At 55.8% G+C, this 16,598-nt stretch overlaps 2 protein-coding genes and 1 non-coding gene across 8 annotated transcripts; all 3 read left to right on the forward strand.

Annotated features, from left to right (window-relative positions):
* The first annotated feature begins 571 nt into the window (after positions 1 to 571).
* On the forward strand, positions 572 to 1,618 carry CUNH12orf57 (chromosome unknown C12orf57 homolog). Of its 3 annotated transcripts, none has more exons than XM_068142060.1 (3): positions 572 to 632; positions 1,039 to 1,215; positions 1,294 to 1,618. In XM_068142060.1, the coding sequence occupies exons 2-3, from the start codon at positions 1,092 to 1,094 to the stop codon at positions 1,440 to 1,442; spliced, it is 273 nt and encodes a 90-aa protein (XP_067998161.1). In that variant the 5' UTR covers positions 572 to 632; positions 1,039 to 1,091; the 3' UTR covers positions 1,443 to 1,618. The 3 variants fall into 3 exon arrangements, with proteins under 3 accessions (XP_067998161.1, XP_067998162.1, XP_067998160.1); XM_068142061.1 differs by having other exon boundaries at positions 615 to 638; XM_068142059.1 differs by lacking the exon at positions 572 to 632 and adding an exon at positions 671 to 956.
* On the forward strand, positions 729 to 788 carry LOC137443300 (U7 small nuclear RNA). The gene has a single exon (XR_010987856.1). It is a non-coding gene; the product is annotated as a U7 small nuclear RNA (small nuclear RNA).
* A 220-nt stretch (positions 1,619 to 1,838) lies between the features above and the next one.
* PTPN6 (protein tyrosine phosphatase non-receptor type 6) lies at positions 1,839 to 16,022 on the forward strand. 4 transcript variants are annotated; one of them, XM_068142051.1, is made up of 16 exons: positions 1,839 to 2,606; positions 2,768 to 2,865; positions 5,996 to 6,118; positions 6,423 to 6,617; positions 9,245 to 9,467; positions 10,771 to 10,887; positions 11,047 to 11,160; positions 11,567 to 11,663; positions 12,049 to 12,128; positions 12,219 to 12,368; positions 12,488 to 12,619; positions 12,869 to 13,023; positions 13,285 to 13,352; positions 13,745 to 13,896; positions 15,156 to 15,250; positions 15,339 to 16,022. In XM_068142051.1, the coding sequence occupies exons 1-16, from the start codon at positions 2,601 to 2,603 to the stop codon at positions 15,352 to 15,354; spliced, it is 1,821 nt and encodes a 606-aa protein (XP_067998152.1). In that variant the 5' UTR covers positions 1,839 to 2,600; the 3' UTR covers positions 15,355 to 16,022. The 4 variants fall into 4 exon arrangements, with proteins under 4 accessions (XP_067998152.1, XP_067998150.1, XP_067998151.1 ...); XM_068142049.1 differs by having other exon boundaries at positions 1,851 to 2,606; positions 15,335 to 16,022; XM_068142050.1 differs by having other exon boundaries at positions 1,853 to 2,606; positions 2,765 to 2,865; positions 15,335 to 16,022.
* Positions 16,023 to 16,598: the final 576 nt, after the last annotated feature.

The raw sequence follows: 16,598 nt of genomic DNA on the forward strand, positions 1-16,598 counted from the left end.
AGTTCCCCCTGCACTCCCGAGCCCCAACACACATTCTAATAATTTATATATAGAAATATATATATGAAGCTCTTAAAAAAAAGAAAAGAAAAAAGGAGGAAAAAAAAAAAACCCAACAACCAACCCACCCAGCAACAAAACCACCACCCAAACAAACTAAAAAAAAAACCCTTCCAGAGACGAGACTCCGGTGTGTTGCTTTTTTTAACGCGGGGCCAGGAGGGGTCCTGCTACGGCTTGGTTTGGGAGAGGACAGAAAATGCGCATCTCCCAGGTGCGCGAACCGGGACCGCTAGGAAGGCCTTAGGCAGCCGGGGCCACCGGGTGCGGGCACCGCCCCCAGCAGACGCCGCAGGGCAGGCGGCGAGCAGAGCGCACCGCACGGCGAAAGGACAAGGCGCTTGCGAGGGTCCCGGGAGCGGAAAAAACCCTCCGGACCGGCTCCTGCCGCCGCCCGCAGCCGGCGGTTCCGGGGGAGGGGCGGAGCGGTTGCACGGCAGCACCAATGGGAAGCGGCTCATCTGCATAGCGCCGATACTGCGGCACCGCCCTCCTCTTGGCGGCAGCTCCCGCCGCGGTTAGCGACGCGGGGCGCAAGAATCGGGCCGGACGGCTGCGGCAGAGGGCCAGGGGTAGAGGCAGGAAATAGCTGGGGACGACAGTGGGCCTCGCCGTTACCGCGGAGTAGGAAGGCGCGGGTGGGGGCCGGCGCGGGCAAGCGGCGCCGGCAGTGATTTCAGCTCTTTTAGTATTTGTCCAGCAGGTTTCCCGCCGCGCGGGAAGCCTCACGGAGCGGTGCAATGACAGTGAGGGGCTGCGGGGCGCATGCGTCCCGTGGGGTGTCATGGAGGCGGTGCTGGGAGGCTCGGAGCGCGTCTGAGCGCTGCCCGCTGTGTCGGCTGCCATGGCGGCGTGTGCGCAGGCGGCGGCGGCCCTCAGCACCGAGCAGGCCAAGGGTGAGTGCGGGCGGGCGGCGGGAGCGGGGTGCGGCCGGCAGAGCTGGGGAGCTGATGGCTCGGTGGTGATGCTGTTCCGCAGCCGTGCTGGCCGAGGTGATCAAGGCCTTTGGGTCGCCCGAGAACGCGCAGCGCATGGACGAGGCTCGGGATAACGCCTGCAACGACATGGGCAAGATGCTGCAGTTTCTGCTGCCTGTGGCCACGCAGATCCAGCAGGACGTGATCAAAGCCTACGGCTTCAGCAACGACGGCGAGGGTAGGGAGCCGCGGGCCCTGGGGGGAGCGGCGCGGCCGCCCCAGCGCAGCCTTCCCACCGTTTGTCTTTGGTTTGCAGGGGTGCTGAAGTTCGCGCGGCTGATCAAGTCCTACGAGTCGCAGGACCCCGAGATCGCCAGCATGTCGGGCAAGCTGAAGGCCCTGTTCCTGCCGCCCATGACACTGCCCTCGCACGGGGCCAGCACAGGTGGAGTTGCCACCTCCTGAGCCTGCGGAGCTCTCCTGCCCCACCTCCAGGTCACGCAGTTCTGGCTGCTGGTGGCCCCCGTCCGAGGTGTGGGCTCTGTCAGCCCCGGCAATTGGAGCCCTTCAGGCAAGGGACTCGACCGCCATGCTTTGTGCCTGCCTCTGTGTCCCCTCGTGAATAAAGAACGTCTTGAAAATGGCCTCGTTCCGCTGACGCCCCTGAGCTGGGCTGTGCTGCTCGGGCGCGGGTGCTTACCCCTGCAGCAGGGGCAGTGAGACCAGCGCCTGCCTCCTGTCTGGTGGAGCCTGTGCTGGCCTTGGGAGGGGCCCAGCGTGCCCCGGGTGCTGCAAAAGGCAGCAGCGTAAAGCCCCAGGACTGGGTGTTGGAAGAGTCCTCCTTAGCATTTCAGAGGTGCTCAGCCTTTACAAACGTGCTGTTTGAAACACCCTGACTGGTGTGTCCCCAGAGAGCCAGGTGCTGCTCAGCAGGAGCAGGCTGGGTGCAGCTCCCTCACTTCTGCCACCTGTGGCTGCTTTCTGTGCAATGAGCTGTAATGAACAAGGCAGGGAAGGGATGCTGTGGGGCTTGGGCTTGCCCCATTTGCCTGGAGCTGGAGCAATGTAAGATGGTGTATTTGGGAACTGAAGAGGGACAAATCTAGTGGAGGACGGTGATTCGTGCTCCTGGCTTGATTCAAACGGGGGCATGAGACATGCCTGCTCTGTAGCCTCTTATGTGTGCCTGCTGCCTTTGGAATGCTTTGGGAGCACTGAGGTCTTTGGGAAGCACAATGGGAGCCAGGGTGTCAGGGCTGGGGGTGAAGAAGGCAGGCCTGGGAGAGCCGAGGGCTGTGAGCCAGGTGCGAGAGAGGTGCGTCCGGGTCTGCCCTCGATGCCTTTCGGTTACAAAACAGGCAGGAACGCAGCCAGCGAGAGCCTGAGCTCAGCGCATAGGAGGCAGGAAGAACAGTCTGTCCCTTCCGGCTCTACTTCTCCCAGACTGGCCTTGGCATTCCCCCACCCCTCTAATTATTCATTAACCACGACCCAGGAAATGCTTTGCAAACGGTGACAATGAAGCCTTCCACCTGAGGCTTGGAGTTTGCCTGACTTGGGGCCATCTTCTCCTTAGTCTGCTTAGGAACAGGTGGAGTTTGGAACTGTGCCTGCTTGGATCAGATGCAGGTAAGTTAAGGGAGGTGCTGCCAGCTGCTCCTCCAGAGCCCTGGCACTCACTGCCACAAGCATCCAGAGATGTAAGTCCACCCCTCCTCAGTCAAGGCCTTTGATCTCTCTCCCAAGCATGTCTCAAGATGATCCTAATGTTGCCTTATTTTCTTCAGTAGGACACCCTGGTTAAGGGCTGTGGTTTTTGCTCTACCAGCTGCTGTCAGTCCCCCATTGGTGGGGATCTGAGAGTCAAGATCCTGATGCCATCCTGTGGGTGAGTGCTGTGAGTGCCAGGAAAGGAAAACAAGGGTTGCTGGTGAGAGAGATAAAAATGCTGGCAGTGGGAATGGGGCATGGAAGGGAAGTCTCCAGCTTGTAACAGGAGCTACAGGACAGAGGGAGGAGTGGAGTTCAGGGTATTCAGATTGTTACTGGTGCTCTGTCTCAAGATGTTCTTTACTGTGGGGGTGGTGGAACACTGGAACAGGTTGCCCAGGGAGGTGTTGAAGGCCCCATCCGTGGAGACATTCATAGTCAGACTTGATGGGGCTCTGAGCAGGCTGATTTAGCTGGGGATGTCTGCTGGCTGCAGGGGGGTTGGACTGGATGAGCTCTAGAGGTCCCTGCCAACCCAGTGCATCCTATGACTCTGAAGAGCAAAGCACAGTTTGCAGTGTCCCACCCACTGCAGGGACTCTGCTGGCTCTGCAGCTGCAGTGCCTCTGAAGGGCTTATACAGAGGTCAGGTGGCTGAGCCCTTAAATCCTGGTTAGTTGTCCACTCACCAAAGTCTTTCAAGCCCTCTATAGGACTGCAAACAGAAAACCTTCACCATCAGTCGGGGGGGGGGGGTGCTCTGGTCTGCAGACTGCAGTGGCATGGTGTGAGGCAATGGGATCCACACTGGAATTACAGGGAGAAAGACCTTGGCATTCTGGTGGACAGCAAGTTCTTCATGGGACAGCAACGTGCCCCTGTGGCCATGAGAGCCAATGGTATCCTGGGGGGCATCAAGCATGTCAAGGGAGGCTCTTCTCCCCCTCTATTCTGCCCTGGTGAGAGTACTCTGCACCTGCAGTACTGTGACCAGCTTTGGGCTCCCCAGTTCAAGGGAGACACAGATCTGCTGGAGAGAGTCCAATGGAGGCTATGAGGATGACTGGAGACTGGAACATCTCTGCTGTGAAGAAAGACTGAGAGAGCTGGGGCTGTTCAGTCTGGAGAAGAGAAGGCTGAGAGGAAACCATTTCAAAGTCTATAAATATCTTGGGGATGTGTGTCAAGCTGAAGGGGCCAGGCTCTTTTTGGTGGTGTCCAGTGATAGGACAGGTACAAGCTGGAACACAGGAGGTTCCACCTCACCACCAGATCATCCAGACCACACTCCCTGAGTTTTGCTGTGAGGGTGCTGTGGGAGATGGTGTCAGAGGCTTTCCTGAGATCAGGATAAACCACAGCTGCTGCACTGCCATCATCCAACCACCTGGTGATGTCCTCATCAAACCCAGTCTTATTTTGAAGCTGGGGATTCTCTTCTGGGACCTGAAGTTCCTGTCATTTCTCTCCTACCACTTTTCTGTGCCAGTGCTAGACTAGGGCAGGTTTTAGGTGCAGTATTTGAGGAGCAGCTTCTGCAGTTTTGTGTCTAAGCTGTCCCCCTCAGCCCTAGGCCTCTGTGCCTTTAAAGTCTCATTTTCCAACAGCAGTTTTCAAGCAGTGCATCCTGTAGCTCCCCACATCCCAGCTCATCACCCCTGTGAAACTAGAAGTGTTTCAGAGGGGGGTGGGTTGCCTTTCTAGCAATGAAGTTTAGCTTCCCACGTCTCTGCTCCACTTCCCTTTGCTGTTGGTTCCTGCCCCGGCCATGGTTTTGTCTTGGCTGCTGCTAGCAGCCTGTTCAGCTTTTTGCAGGATGCCCCAGTCCTGGGTGTGCAGGGAAGCCTGCAGCTGCTGATACTTGAGCAAGTCTCTTACTGCCCACCCCATCACACAGGGTAGCTGAGATGGCCCCAGGGAAGTCAGGCTGCTTTGCCAGCTGGATTCACCTCCTTGGCCAGTGCTTCGCTCGAGTTCTTTCCTGAGGCCTGCAGTGCTGTGGAACAGGGCAGTCCTGGGCTGCCTGCAGCTGGGGATAGCTGGGTAACTGGAAATGGTTAGTTCTCCTTCTTAGTGTCTAGTTGTCCAGGTTGATAGCTTTGGCCTCAGTTTCCTCCACTGAGGTCCTAGGATAAGCTCTCTTGGTGCTGTGTGGGCCTGCTGTAGATAGCAGCTGTTTGTCATGCTCTCTGCCTGCCTTGCTGGGCAGCTCTAACACCACCTCTCCCCCCATACCCATCCCTTTCAAGCTACCACTGCCTGTATATCAACCACACCAGAGTGCCAGCCTGCAGCTCTGGATTTTCCCCTGTGGCTGTACAGGGCACAGGGGATGTTTCCCTTCAGGAGGCTCCATCAGGGAGCCGTGTATGGAGGTTCCAGCTGGGTGGCTGAGGGCAGCCTGGCAGTCAAGTTGTGTGGCTGGGCAGCCATAAGCCACAGTAGGGTGCATCAGTGCCCAGTGTATGCTCACTCGTGCTGCCTGCTGCAGCCTTGCAGGTGTGGGGGTGACACCAGGCACCTGCTGTCCCCCTGGCACCACGGCAAGGGCTTGAGGATGAGGAGCACTGGTGGTGCTCTCCAGCCTTTTGGCGAGCCAGAGGACTGCACATTGTGAGAATGGCTGGGACCCATGGCTTGTGGAGTCAGCCCTGGTGTGAGAAGAAGACCAAGACCTGAGGAGAGGTGGGGAGGGCAGGCACAAAAGGAGAAGCAGAAGTGTATGCAAAGCAGCTTGGGGCGGTGGGGTTGATGGCTCGGAGCGCTTCCTGTTCCTGGAGCCGTGGTGCCTTGCGCCTGCCTGTGCCCAGCTGCGCCGCGCAGGGACGCACACCCAGGCTCGTGTCCTGAAGCAGAGGGATGGAGAGGATCTGGATGGGCTGACAGTAGATGCCTGGAGAGATACATGGCCAGCTCCCAAGAGGTGCAGAAGTGGCTTGGCGTTGAGCGCTGCAGCACAGACCTCAGACTTCCCTTTTCCTGTCAGCACAAACCGCTCTGCCCTCTGCATTTTCTGAGGTGCTTTGGTGGTAGTCACTTGGTGCCCTCTTCTTTCACCCTCCACCATGGTGAGGTAAGAGAGGCTGAGAAGAGTGTGTGTGTATGTGTGTGCAAGGAGGGAGACCAGGCAAGTAGGACAGAGAAGAGAGGGGATCATCCTGGAAGGCTTAACTCGATGTAAACCTTCCATAAGTTTCCATCAAGGGGTACTGCTGCTGTGGTATTCCTCGGGCTGCTGACTGGGGACCATGCTTCACTGTGCCTGGCCTTTTTCATTCACTTGGTCTTGTCTTTCTCTCCTCTGCTAGGTGGTTTCACCGTGACCTGAGTGGGCTGGAGGCTGAAGCTTTGCTGAAGGGGCGAGGTGTCCACGGGAGCTTTCTGGCCAGACCCAGTCGGAGGAACCAAGGGGATTTTTCCCTTTCAGTCCGGTCAGTAACCTGAGCCCTACCTTCTGTCTTCCCAGGGTTACATGTACAGGATGCTTAGATCCTCACATGTCCTGTGCCATCTTCATCATCCTGCTTTATGCCTTTGAATTCTTTCCAAGTTGTAAAAGGACCTGAGCTTCCCAGCACCTCCTAGGCCCTCCCTCAGGCTGCTCCAGGAGCACGTCTCTGCACTCACCTCCTTGCACTGCAATGGTTTGCTCCAGGTGCTTGGCAGGAGGTAACACAGAACATGTTCTGTCTTTTTCCCAACTACCTCACTGATGCTCTGTGCACCATCCCACAGGGTTGGTGACCAGGTCACCCACATTCGCATCCAGAACACCGGGGACTTCTATGACCTCTATGGAGGGGAGAAGTTTGCCACCCTGTCAGAACTGGTGGAGTACTACACACAGCAGCAGGGCTCGCTGCAGGACAAAGATGGGACCATCATCGACTTAAGATACCCACTCAACTGTTCTGACCCCACTGCTGAGAGGTACAGAGACAGCAAAGCAGCTGATGTGTCTGTGAGGAGACCTCCCCTGCGTTTCGTGGCCTTCTTCCTGCCCTACCTGCATTCCCAGGGCAAACCCTGCAAAGTGGCTCCTGCCTCCTGCAGCCTTCTATGCTTCCAATCCCAGGAGCAGCTGGTCCTACCTTGACCTATCCCAGCAGACCTGAAAGGAGGGCTCAGTTTTCACTTCTGATTGCCTGTTGCCTTTGCTGCTGCTAAACTGTTGCTAAAAGCAGAGGTTGTGGTGCTAGCTGTAGGCCCCTAGAATGACATGCTGTGCTGAAGCCTTCAGTCTTGCCCCAAACCTCCTTGGTTATTCTGGGCCTGTGTGACTCAGAGCTGAGAGCAGGACCAGGTTCCCCTGCTATTCCTAGCCTCCTTCCTGTCCCTGCTTTGCATAAGTGTCTTACCACCAAGTTCCTAAATCGAGCCAGGTGGGCTTGCCCTTGCGTTGTGCTCTCAGGCTCTTTGATTCAGCTCAGGGAGCGGTTGTGCCTTGCTTTGGGATGAACAGGGCCTCCTTGGGCACCTGGAGACAGGAAGCAAAGTGTCTGGGTACCCCTCTGCTCACTCTGGGGTCGGGCTGCAGAGGGGCTAGCATCTGCCCACCCACTGTGCTTTCCACTGGAGGCCGCTGGGTTGTGGCCCTGCAGTTTCCTCCCTTCCTCCCTGCGGTTGGAAACTTCTTCCCCCCCGGGCCCAGGCTCTTGCAAAAGCTCCTCTCCCTCCCCAAATGATTTTCCATCACGTGGCTTTGTAGAGCTGGGCTCTAGGGGCGGGGAAGCAAAGGAGGAAATGGGACCCATTAACCCCTTCCTACCTGTGAAGAGGAGGCCCAGGGTCCTCTGATGAGCAGGAGGGCTCAGCCAGTCCCAGGGGGCACGTGGTGGCTGAACTCTTTTATGGCAGGAGGTCCAGATAACTGCAATGCACCAGAAGTTGCTTCTTGCAGGGTGTGAGGTGAGGGATCAGCAGAGGCTGCTCACCAAGGCATGGTGACTGTCTGCCATGTTCTGCTGTTATAATGGTTCCTAGGTGTTGTAGAGGTTGGAAGAGACCTTTAGGGTCATCAAGTCCAAGCATTCTCTGTCTCTACCAAGGCTGGTGCTAAACTATGTCCCTCAGCACCACATCTCTGCCTCTTTTGAACACCTCCAGGGATGGGGATTCATGTGTTGCTCTGGCCAGGTGCAGGGGCAAATGCACTCCTCAGCTGCTCCTGTGACTGGGGCATGGCCTGGACTCCTTTTCAGTTCTTGGGAGCAGATGACTCTAGCAATGGGAAGGTCACCATAAACCTCAGCACCACCCTGGGCCTCTGTTAGCTCCTTTGTGGACAGCAGACCTCCCACAGCTCTAACCACAGTGGCTTGGCTACTGAACCCCAGCCTGACCTTGATGGCAGCATCTGGGGTGACGTGCAGAGCATGGGAGCAGGGAAGGGGCAGTGCAAGCAGGTCTGATGCAACACCTCCCTGCTTTTGAAATGCTCTTCTCCAGGGGAGGTGGCCAAAACAGCTGTCTCCAGCTGCTGAGGCAGCTTTGTGGGAGCTGCAGTAGGTGCTGCCTTCATCTGGCACAGCAACTGTGCTGCAAAGGCCCCTGGACACAGAGCCCAGCAGATGGCTCCAGCTGGAGATGGGAATGCCCCAGGAGCAGAGGTGTCTGTTTGAAACAGGCCCAGTATTGCTAGAGACACCCAAATTCCCTTCCTGACACCAAGCTTGGAAGGAGCAAAGGCCCAGAGCAAGAATACCAGAGTTGTGGTGGCCCCTGAGCTGAGTTCAGACCCAGTAAAGCCTCCACTGGAAGATGAGGCCTTGGGTGAGCATTTCCCAGTGCCCAGAGCACCTCATAGCTCTCAACATTCTGTAGCCTGGAGCTCTAGCTCCTGCTTCCACATGGTGCTGCTGTGAGCATGGCCCTTCCACATCTCTGCTGGCAGCTCAGCTGTGCTTCCCAGGGCTTTCTCATGTGGTCCAAAGAGACTGTGAAGCTTGGGACAGGCATGAGGAACTTGAAGATCTGCACAGAGACAGCCTGGGTCACATCTGGAGGGCCAGAAGAGGCCAGGGCTATCCCATCTTCATCCTCTTCCTGATGACCATCACTTGCATCCACACTGCTCAGTGCAGTGAGATCCCACCAGCCAGGCACACACACACAGGAGCCCTTGGAGGTTGGAAGAGGCTTGGCAGCAGCTGTGCCATTTGCACCGTGCTTGTGTCCCTCTGCTTCCTGGGTCCGGTCCTGCAGCAATGCTGAGAGCACTTGGGTCAAATGGGGATGCTCCTCACCTAGTGCTGAGAGGAGAGGAGGATCAGACAACTGGATCACACTTGTTGCTTTCCTACCATGTCCTCTGGTACCAGCATTCTGCTCACTGGGTCCCTTCTACCACAACCCCACCCCTTGCCCTTTCCTTTTCTTGCCAGCTCTCCTCTTCCCATCACAGGCTTTCCCCAAGGTCCTGTTCTTCCTTTGCTTTCCTCCCCTCTCTCTTCCTCCCTCACTCTTCCCCAGTGCTGCTGTCCTTCACTCATCATCTCAAGGGCATCCACTTGCCTGCAGCTGCATCTCTCTTCTGCTTCTCTCTTGTTTTTATTTAGGTGGTACCATGGGCACCTCTCAGGGCCTGCAGCTGAGTCGCTGCTCCAGGCCAAAGCCACCCCTTGGACTTTCTTGGTGCGGGAGAGCCTCAGCAAGCCTGGAGATTTTGTCTTGTCCATCCTCACTGACCAGCTGAAACCTGGGTCTGATGCTCCACCAGCTGGGGCAAGCAATGCTGCTGGGGCCCTGCTCAAAGTCACACACATCAAGATCATGTGTGAGGTGAGCAGCTGGGAGAGAAAAGGGGGGGGGAGTGGTCTCTGCTGATCATGTCCTCCAAACCAAGGGCCCTGGCATCTTGGTTACCACCAGCAGGCTTTCTCAATTTGGATCAATTTGGAGAGTGCTGCCACCTTGCAGATTCCAGCCTGGCTGACCCTGGGCAGTGCAGGGTGGTCAGTCATGGGAGGGAGGGACTCAGTGTGACCAAGAGTTCCAGTAAAGGGAGTTTGTGGTGACAGAGAGAAGAGGATTCACAATCTAACTGTGAGCTCTTGGAGAGCGACACCGCAAGGCCTTCACACTGAGTCTGACAGATGTTATCAACAGGACTGTCACAAGCTGGAAGTTGTTTAGTCTGGAGAAAAGGAGACTGAGGGGAGGCCACATCACTCTCTACAAATCCCTGAAAGGAGGTTGGAGTGAGGTGGGGGTTTGGTCTCCTCTCCCTAGTAGTAAGGTTGATAGGAGGAGAGGAAATGGCCTCAAGTTTCCTCAGGGGAGGCTTAGGTTGGATATTAGATGAAAGTTCCTGACTGACAGGGTTCTCAAAGCCTGGCACAGGCTGCCCTGTGAGGTGGTTGAACCCTCATGCCTGGAGGTGTTTCAAAGAGGCAGAGCTGTGGTGCTGAGGTACAAGGCTTAGCACCAGCCTTGGCAGAGTTAGAGAATGGTTGACTCGATGACCTTACAGATCTCTCCCGACTGGAGCAATTCTGTGAGTCTGAGTTCTCCCATTTCTTCCATGTGGGATGATGCAGAGAGCAGAGGGATATTTCAAGCGTAGAAAGAAACTGCCCTCAAATGAGAGCTGAGAGCAAAATACCTTCTGTGGGCCTCCATCTGCTGAGGAGCTAGTTCCCCATGTCATGAACTTGGTGCTCTCAGGGCAGATGACTACTGGGCCTCCCTACCAGGGGTGTGCATTTCTAGGTGGCACAGAGCAGTGCCTATGGCTTTGCAGCCAGCAGAGCCTTCTCCCTGAGCACAGTCAGCCCTGTCTCTAGCAGTCATAGAATCATAGAATCAATAAGGTTGGAAAAGACCTCAAAGATCATCAAGTCCAACCTGTAACCAAAGACCTCATGACTACTAAACCATGGTACCAAGTGTCATGTCCAGTCCCCTCTTGAACACCTCCAGTGACAGTGACTCCACCACCTCCCTGAGCAGCACATTCCAATGGCTAACAACTCTCTCTGTGAAGAACTTTCTCCTCACCTCAAGCCTAAACTTCCCCTGGTGCAGCTTGAGACTGTGTCACAGGTGGGACCTGACACCCTCCTCTCCTCTCCTCTCCTCTCAGAATGAACGCTACACTGTGGGAGGTGCCGAGGTGTTTGACAGCTTGGCAGACCTGGTGGAGCACTTCAAGAAGACTGGCATTGAGGAGCTGTCAGGCTCATTTGTCTACCTGAAGCAGGTAAATCCCATTTTCTGTTTCTTAGGAATTCTTTGGAGGGATACTCTCTGTTTCTCCCTTGTGTCCTGCTCCTCCTTCGCTCCAAGGCACGTAGAGGAGACTTTGCTGTCCAGCAGCACTTCTCTTTCCTATCAACCCATTATGTTGTCCCATCCCCAGCCCTACTACGCCACCAGGTTAAATGCAGCTGACATTGAGAACAGAGTGCAGGAACTGAACAAGAAGAGCCTATCTGAGGAGACGTCCAAGGCTGGATTCTGGGAGGAATTTGATGTAAGGAACTGCCTGGGGACATTATTCTGCCTATTTGGGAAGTCCTTGTGCAGCACCTCTCTCTCCATCCTTGATTTGTTCCTGGACACAGACTTCCCAGGTGCCTTGTAAATTCTTGTCCCTGTATCTCTGAAAGAAGTCTCGTTTTGGAGCCTGTTCCTCTGAGGAGTGCCACCCTTAAGTGACCCCAGGGGGGCAGAGATGTGCTTTCTCCTGGTGGGGGGAATGAGACACCAACACAGTAAGGGTGTGGACCTTTGACTTTTCAAGTCTAGGTTTGCTTCCCACTTTCCTGCTCCCCCACAAGCACTCCCACGTGTCCCCAGTCACCACTGCTCCTCTGAGTGCCCACCTGCCCTGTCACACCCTGTGACCTTGCCAGGACTGTGCTTTCTTCTTGCTTCAGAGTCTGCAGAAACAGGAAGCCAAGCAGCTCTTTGACCGCCACGAGGGTCAGAGACCCGAAAACAAGAGCAAGAACCGATACAAGAACATCTTGCCCTGTGAGTCTTACTTCTCCACTATAAAAACATAGACACAAACAGGCAGCAAGACCCTGTCCAAGTCATCCCTGGCCCTGCCTCAGCCTGCTCTGTCCTCCAGAGTGGGTTACAGGGTGTGCAGCATTGAGGATTTAAGAGCTGATGAGTGAAGCCGTAGCCTTTTCCTGTCCTTGAAGGAAGGAGGCTTGCATTAGACTCATTAACTTCTGATGGTCCATGATGGTGGTGCAGAGGTGGGAGCATGGGGTGAGATTGGTCTGACCCCAGAGAAGGAGAGGGGAAAGTACGAGGCGTGCTGCGTGCACTGGGTGGCACGGGTGAGGTGGCACGGGGCAGTGGCACAGTGTGTCTCATTGCTCTGTTGGTTCTTTCATTGCATCCCCAGTTGATCACTCCAGGGTCATCCTCCAAGGAAGGGACCCAAACATACCTGGATCTGACTACATCAATGCCAACTATGTCAAGGTAAGGCTCTTGAAAGGTGGCTGCACGCCCCAAAATGGGGGGGCCTGCCTGTTCCTGCAGGCCTCCTGACTTGTGCCTGTCCCTGCTCAGAACAACCTGATCAGTCCAGACGAGTGCACCAAGACCTACATTGCTAGCCAGGGCTGCCTGGATGCCACAGTCAATGACTTCTGGCAGATGGTGTGGCAGGAGAACACGCGGGTTATCGTCATGACTACACGGGAGGTGGAAAAGGGACGAGTAAGTAGCGGGTTGGAGGTGTCTGGGAGCTGCCTTCTTCTCCCTTTCAACTACTGCTCTGCTTTTCTTCTCCTCCCTGCCTTCTCCTGGCCCTCACCCCACCCTCTCTGCCCACGCAGAGCAAGTGTGTGCCCTACTGGCCCGAGGTGGGCAGCACCAAGGAGTACGGCCCCTACCTGGTGGAGAACGCCGGGGAGCACAACGCGCTGGAGTACAAACTGCGGCACCTCTGCGTGTGCCCCAGGGACAACGTGAGTGTGCCAGGCTGGGGCCCCAGCACCCACTGCCACAGGGGCTGCCAGCTGCTGCAGCCTCCAGTGATGCCGCTCTTGGAGCACTCTTGGATTTGCTGTTCCCAAGTGCTCTCAGTAGGAATCCCACTGGCAGGATCACCGAGGAGTGTGTAGGAGACAGATTCCCTCTGGCTTTGGCCCCAGCTCTCCCTGGGCCAGGGCCAGGCCAGGGCTGCAGCTTTACCAAGGGTGTTTTGTGATTCTCAGGGCAAGGCTCTGCGTGACATCTGGCACTACCAGTACCTGAGCTGGCCTGACCATGGCGTGCCCAGCGAGCCAGGAGGCGTGCTCAGCTTCCTTGACCAGATCAACCAGAAGCAAGAGAGCATCCCAGATGCAGGGCCCATCCTTGTGCACTGCAGGTTGGTACAGGGGCTGGCATTTGAAACCCTTCTCCATTCCTTACCTAAGGTGGGGTATAGAACTTCTGCCTTACAGCAGGACTTGTGAGTGATGCAGAGGCCATCCCCAGTCTTTGCTTTTCCCTCTTGGATGCCTCCCCCACCAAACCCTGTCTGTTGAATCTGTGACTCCCTTGTGGCATTGCTGAAGAGCTGCTGCAGTTGCCACTTCCCTGCCAGAAGCAGCTGCACTGGTTTCAGGGTCTGTTGCTCTCCTTGCAGCGCTGGGATTGGCCGCACAGGGACCATCATTGTCATTGACATGATCGTGGAAACCATCTCCACCAAGGGTAAGAGGACCCCAAGGCATCTCAGTCAGCTGGCCTGCTCAGTAAGGCTGTGCCCTTGAAGTTTAGCTGAAAAGGGGTGAAAACTATCAGGTAGCAGTAGAAGAGATCCCTCCACGGCCCTGAGATGGCTGTGCTCTCCTTGCTGTGTGGCAGCTGCTGGATCTCTGTGCACCACATCCACTCACTGTGGCTTCAGCCTCCCCTGAGCTTGGGCTCTGCCCAGAGACAGACTTGAGACAGGCTGAGTGTGAAGGAGGTTGAGGAAGTCCAGATGAGAGTGAAGAGTGTGGAGGGGGTGGAAATGTCTTGTCTGACTGTGACTGTTTTTGGTGCAGAACTGGGAGAGTGAGGCAGTGAACATGTCCATAAGCTTTTGTGGTGCCCCTTGCTAGGGCTGGACTGTGACATTGACATCCAGAAGACTATCCAGATGGTGAGGGCCCAGCGCTCAGGGATGGTGCAGACAGAGGCCCAGTACAAGTTCATCTACATGGCCATCTGCCAGTTCATAGAAACCACCAAGAGAAAGCTGGAAGTCATCCAGGTGAGAAGGGGAGACTTAGGGTTCTGTCCTGGGAGTCTAGGCCCTGTGTGGTGCTGGTTCTGAGCCCCACTGCTGTTTCCCAAGCTGTAAGCTATCACCAGGACCTGAGTCCCTGTTCCACTCTTTAAAGTTCAGGGGACAACATTCAGTTCCAGTACCAACCACCCCCTCCTGAACTGCTAACCAGCAGTGAGTTCTAGTGCAGTTATTTCAGCCATGGTCTGTAGAACATCTCCACCAGGAACTCCTCTGTTACAAGCTGAACCTAGGACAGGCAAAGACTTTGCCATCTCCTTTGTCTTTCCCCTCCTGGTTCTGCAGTTGCAGGATGTCCTCCTCCTAGATGCTAAGTGGCATCTTTTCTCCCTCCTTGTGTAGCCTCTGGCAGCATCCAGTAGCTGCTGCTGTTTAAGGTTCTTTAGCCAAGATGTGGCACACTCAGGCATTGCAGTGCCTCCAGAGATTTGCTGGTCCAGTTAACCCCTCCACAAGGATGCAGCTACAAGCAGCATCCTTGCTGCTCACCTGGGTCAGCAGCAGCCAGCCAGAGTGGCCTGGGTTGCAAGGCACCTCAGAGATCATCTACTGCAACCTCCTGCTCATGGGCAGGGACACCTCTCAACTAGACTGAAGGCCTCATCCAACCTGGCCTTGAACAACCCCAAGGAGGATGCATCCACAACCTGCCCCCCAGGAAAGCTATTCTAGAGTGCCACCACCCTGAAGAACTCCTTCCTAAGATCCAGAGTCTAACCCTGCTCTCCTTCAGCTTCAAACCATTCCCAATTGTCTCTAGACACCCTCATGAAGTAAGTCCCTCTGCAGCCTTCCTGTAGGATCCCTTCAAGTACTAGAAGGCAGCTCAAAGGTCTCCCTTGGAGCCTTCTCTTCTCCAGGCTGAACCCCAGCTCCCTCAGCCTATTCTCATAACAGAGGTGCTCCAAGCCTTGGATTGTTTCTGTAGCTGGACTCACTCCAATGAGACATTGTGTCCTCTCTCCCAGCAGCTGGGGACACCAGAACTGGAGGCAGGATTGGAGGTGAGGTCTCAGCAGGGCAGAGCAAAGGGGTAGAATCCCCTTGCCCTGCTGGCCACACTCTTGATGTAGCCCAGCACACAGCTGCCCTCTGGGTTGCATGAGGGCACTGCTGGCTCATGATCCTGAGGACTTCAGCAATCCACCAGCCTTCCCTGAGACCCTAGCATGAAGCATGACCCCTCACTGCTGCTCCCAGACCTTTGCCTCTGTCTCCTGCAGGCTCAGAAAGGCAAGCCCGGGGAGTCCGAGTACGGGAACATCACCTACCCCCCTGCGCGCGGCGGGCACGCCAAGGCCTCCCGCAAGCCCTCCAAGTAAGGACTGCCCCAGGGCACAGCCCTGCCTCTGCCTAACTCCCCAAAGGCTGCTTCCTCTTGCTCATTGCCCTGTTTTTCCAGGCAGAAAGAGGAGGCAATGATTTATGAGAACCTGGGGAAGAAGGAGAAGGTGCAGAAGCAGCGCTCCTCGGAGAAGAAGCTGAAAGGGTCCCTGAAGAAGAAATAAACCTTCCCTGCAGGTAGCACGGTGGGGCTTTGAACCTGAGCTGCAGGGATGGAGATCACACTCAGGCTGGTTGGTCTCATTCCTTGCTGGACTAGAACTAGGCCTTCCCCTTCTTCCAGTGCCCTGACCCAGTCTGCTTTCCATCTGCAGTGACTTTGTCCCTTTGTCCCCTGCCTGTGCAGGCCAGCGAAGCCTCTTGCTGCCCCTTCCTCACTCATCACAGGACAAACCAATGCCCCTCTTTATCTTGCTGAGATCTGGGGCCCAAACACCACTGCTGTGTCAGCTGCAGGGGACTACCTGAGCTCTGCCCACTGCTGGGAGTTCTGCCTGGTAGCAGCCTCTGAGACCTCAGCTTTTCACATAGGGACATTTTGGCTCCTTTCAGCTCAGCTCCTCTGCAAGTCAAGATGAAACTTCCTCTTTCCTTAGTGCTAACCCTCTGCACTACATCCCCTCCTCTCAGGAGCCTGCAGGTGGGTGCTGTACGTACCCCAGAAGCTGGTGTCATGGTGGTTTCTCATTTGTAAATAAACTGAGGCCTGGTTGAGGGCCAAGTCCCACCAGGTTTTTGTTCTCCAATCTCTCCTGGAGTGTAGCAGGTCTTGGAAGCAGGGCTGATGAGAAGTGGCTGAGGGAACTGGGGCTGGTTAGTCTGGAGAAAGGGAGGCTGAGGGGAGACCTTGTTGCTCTCTACAGCTCCCTGCAAGGAGGTTGGACTGAGACTGGGGATTGGTCTTTTAGTAACTAAAGACAGGAATGGCTCAGGTTGGAAGGGACCTCAGAGATCACCTACTCCAACCTCCTCCCCTCAGCTAGACTTGGCTGCTCAGCCTGGCCTTGAACACCCTCAGGGAGGGGGCAGTGATTCTCAGTCTACTCTTCACTTGCAGCCCTGCAAAGGCTCTAGCTTGGATTTCATCACTTTCTGCAGCACAGAGCTGTCACCAGTGATGGTGGCTCCTTGCTGGGAGGCCTGAGCACTGGTAGTGGTAAGGTAAAGCTGAGCACAGGAAGCCAGGTGTGACAAACCCAGGTGCAGGCTTTTGTACTTCAGTTTTGGCACTCAGAGATGTCCCTTGTGCCCCCAAGCCAGCTGTTTGTGGTGGTGACCAAACTCAGCTCAGGGTGAGTAGTAAGGGCTGCTTCAGTTGTGTA

This window comes from Melanerpes formicivorus, unplaced genomic scaffold (assembly GCF_026170545.1).
Source record: "Melanerpes formicivorus ecotype bairdi unplaced genomic scaffold, bMelFor1.0.p_v2 SCAF_8, whole genome shotgun sequence".
Taxonomy (NCBI): domain Eukaryota; kingdom Metazoa; phylum Chordata; class Aves; order Piciformes; family Picidae; genus Melanerpes; species Melanerpes formicivorus.

Bases quoted from the DNA above. Each gene is read 5' to 3' on its own strand.
- CUNH12orf57 (XM_068142059.1), top strand. From the start codon at position 905: ATGGCGGCGTGTGCGCAGGCGGCGGCGGCCCTCAGCACCGAGCAGGCC. The intron at 957-1,038 runs GTGAGTGCGGGC...GCTGTTCCGCAG, and splicing joins CAGCACCGAGCAGGCCAAGG to CCGTGCTGGCCGAGGTGATC. The intron at 1,216-1,293 runs GTAGGGAGCCGC...TTTGGTTTGCAG, and splicing joins CTTCAGCAACGACGGCGAGG to GGGTGCTGAAGTTCGCGCGG.
- PTPN6 (XM_068142049.1), top strand. The intron at 12,620-12,868 runs GTGAGTGTGCCA...TGTGATTCTCAG, and splicing joins GCGTGTGCCCCAGGGACAAC to GGCAAGGCTCTGCGTGACAT. The intron at 13,024-13,284 runs GTTGGTACAGGG...CTCTCCTTGCAG, and splicing joins CCCATCCTTGTGCACTGCAG to CGCTGGGATTGGCCGCACAG.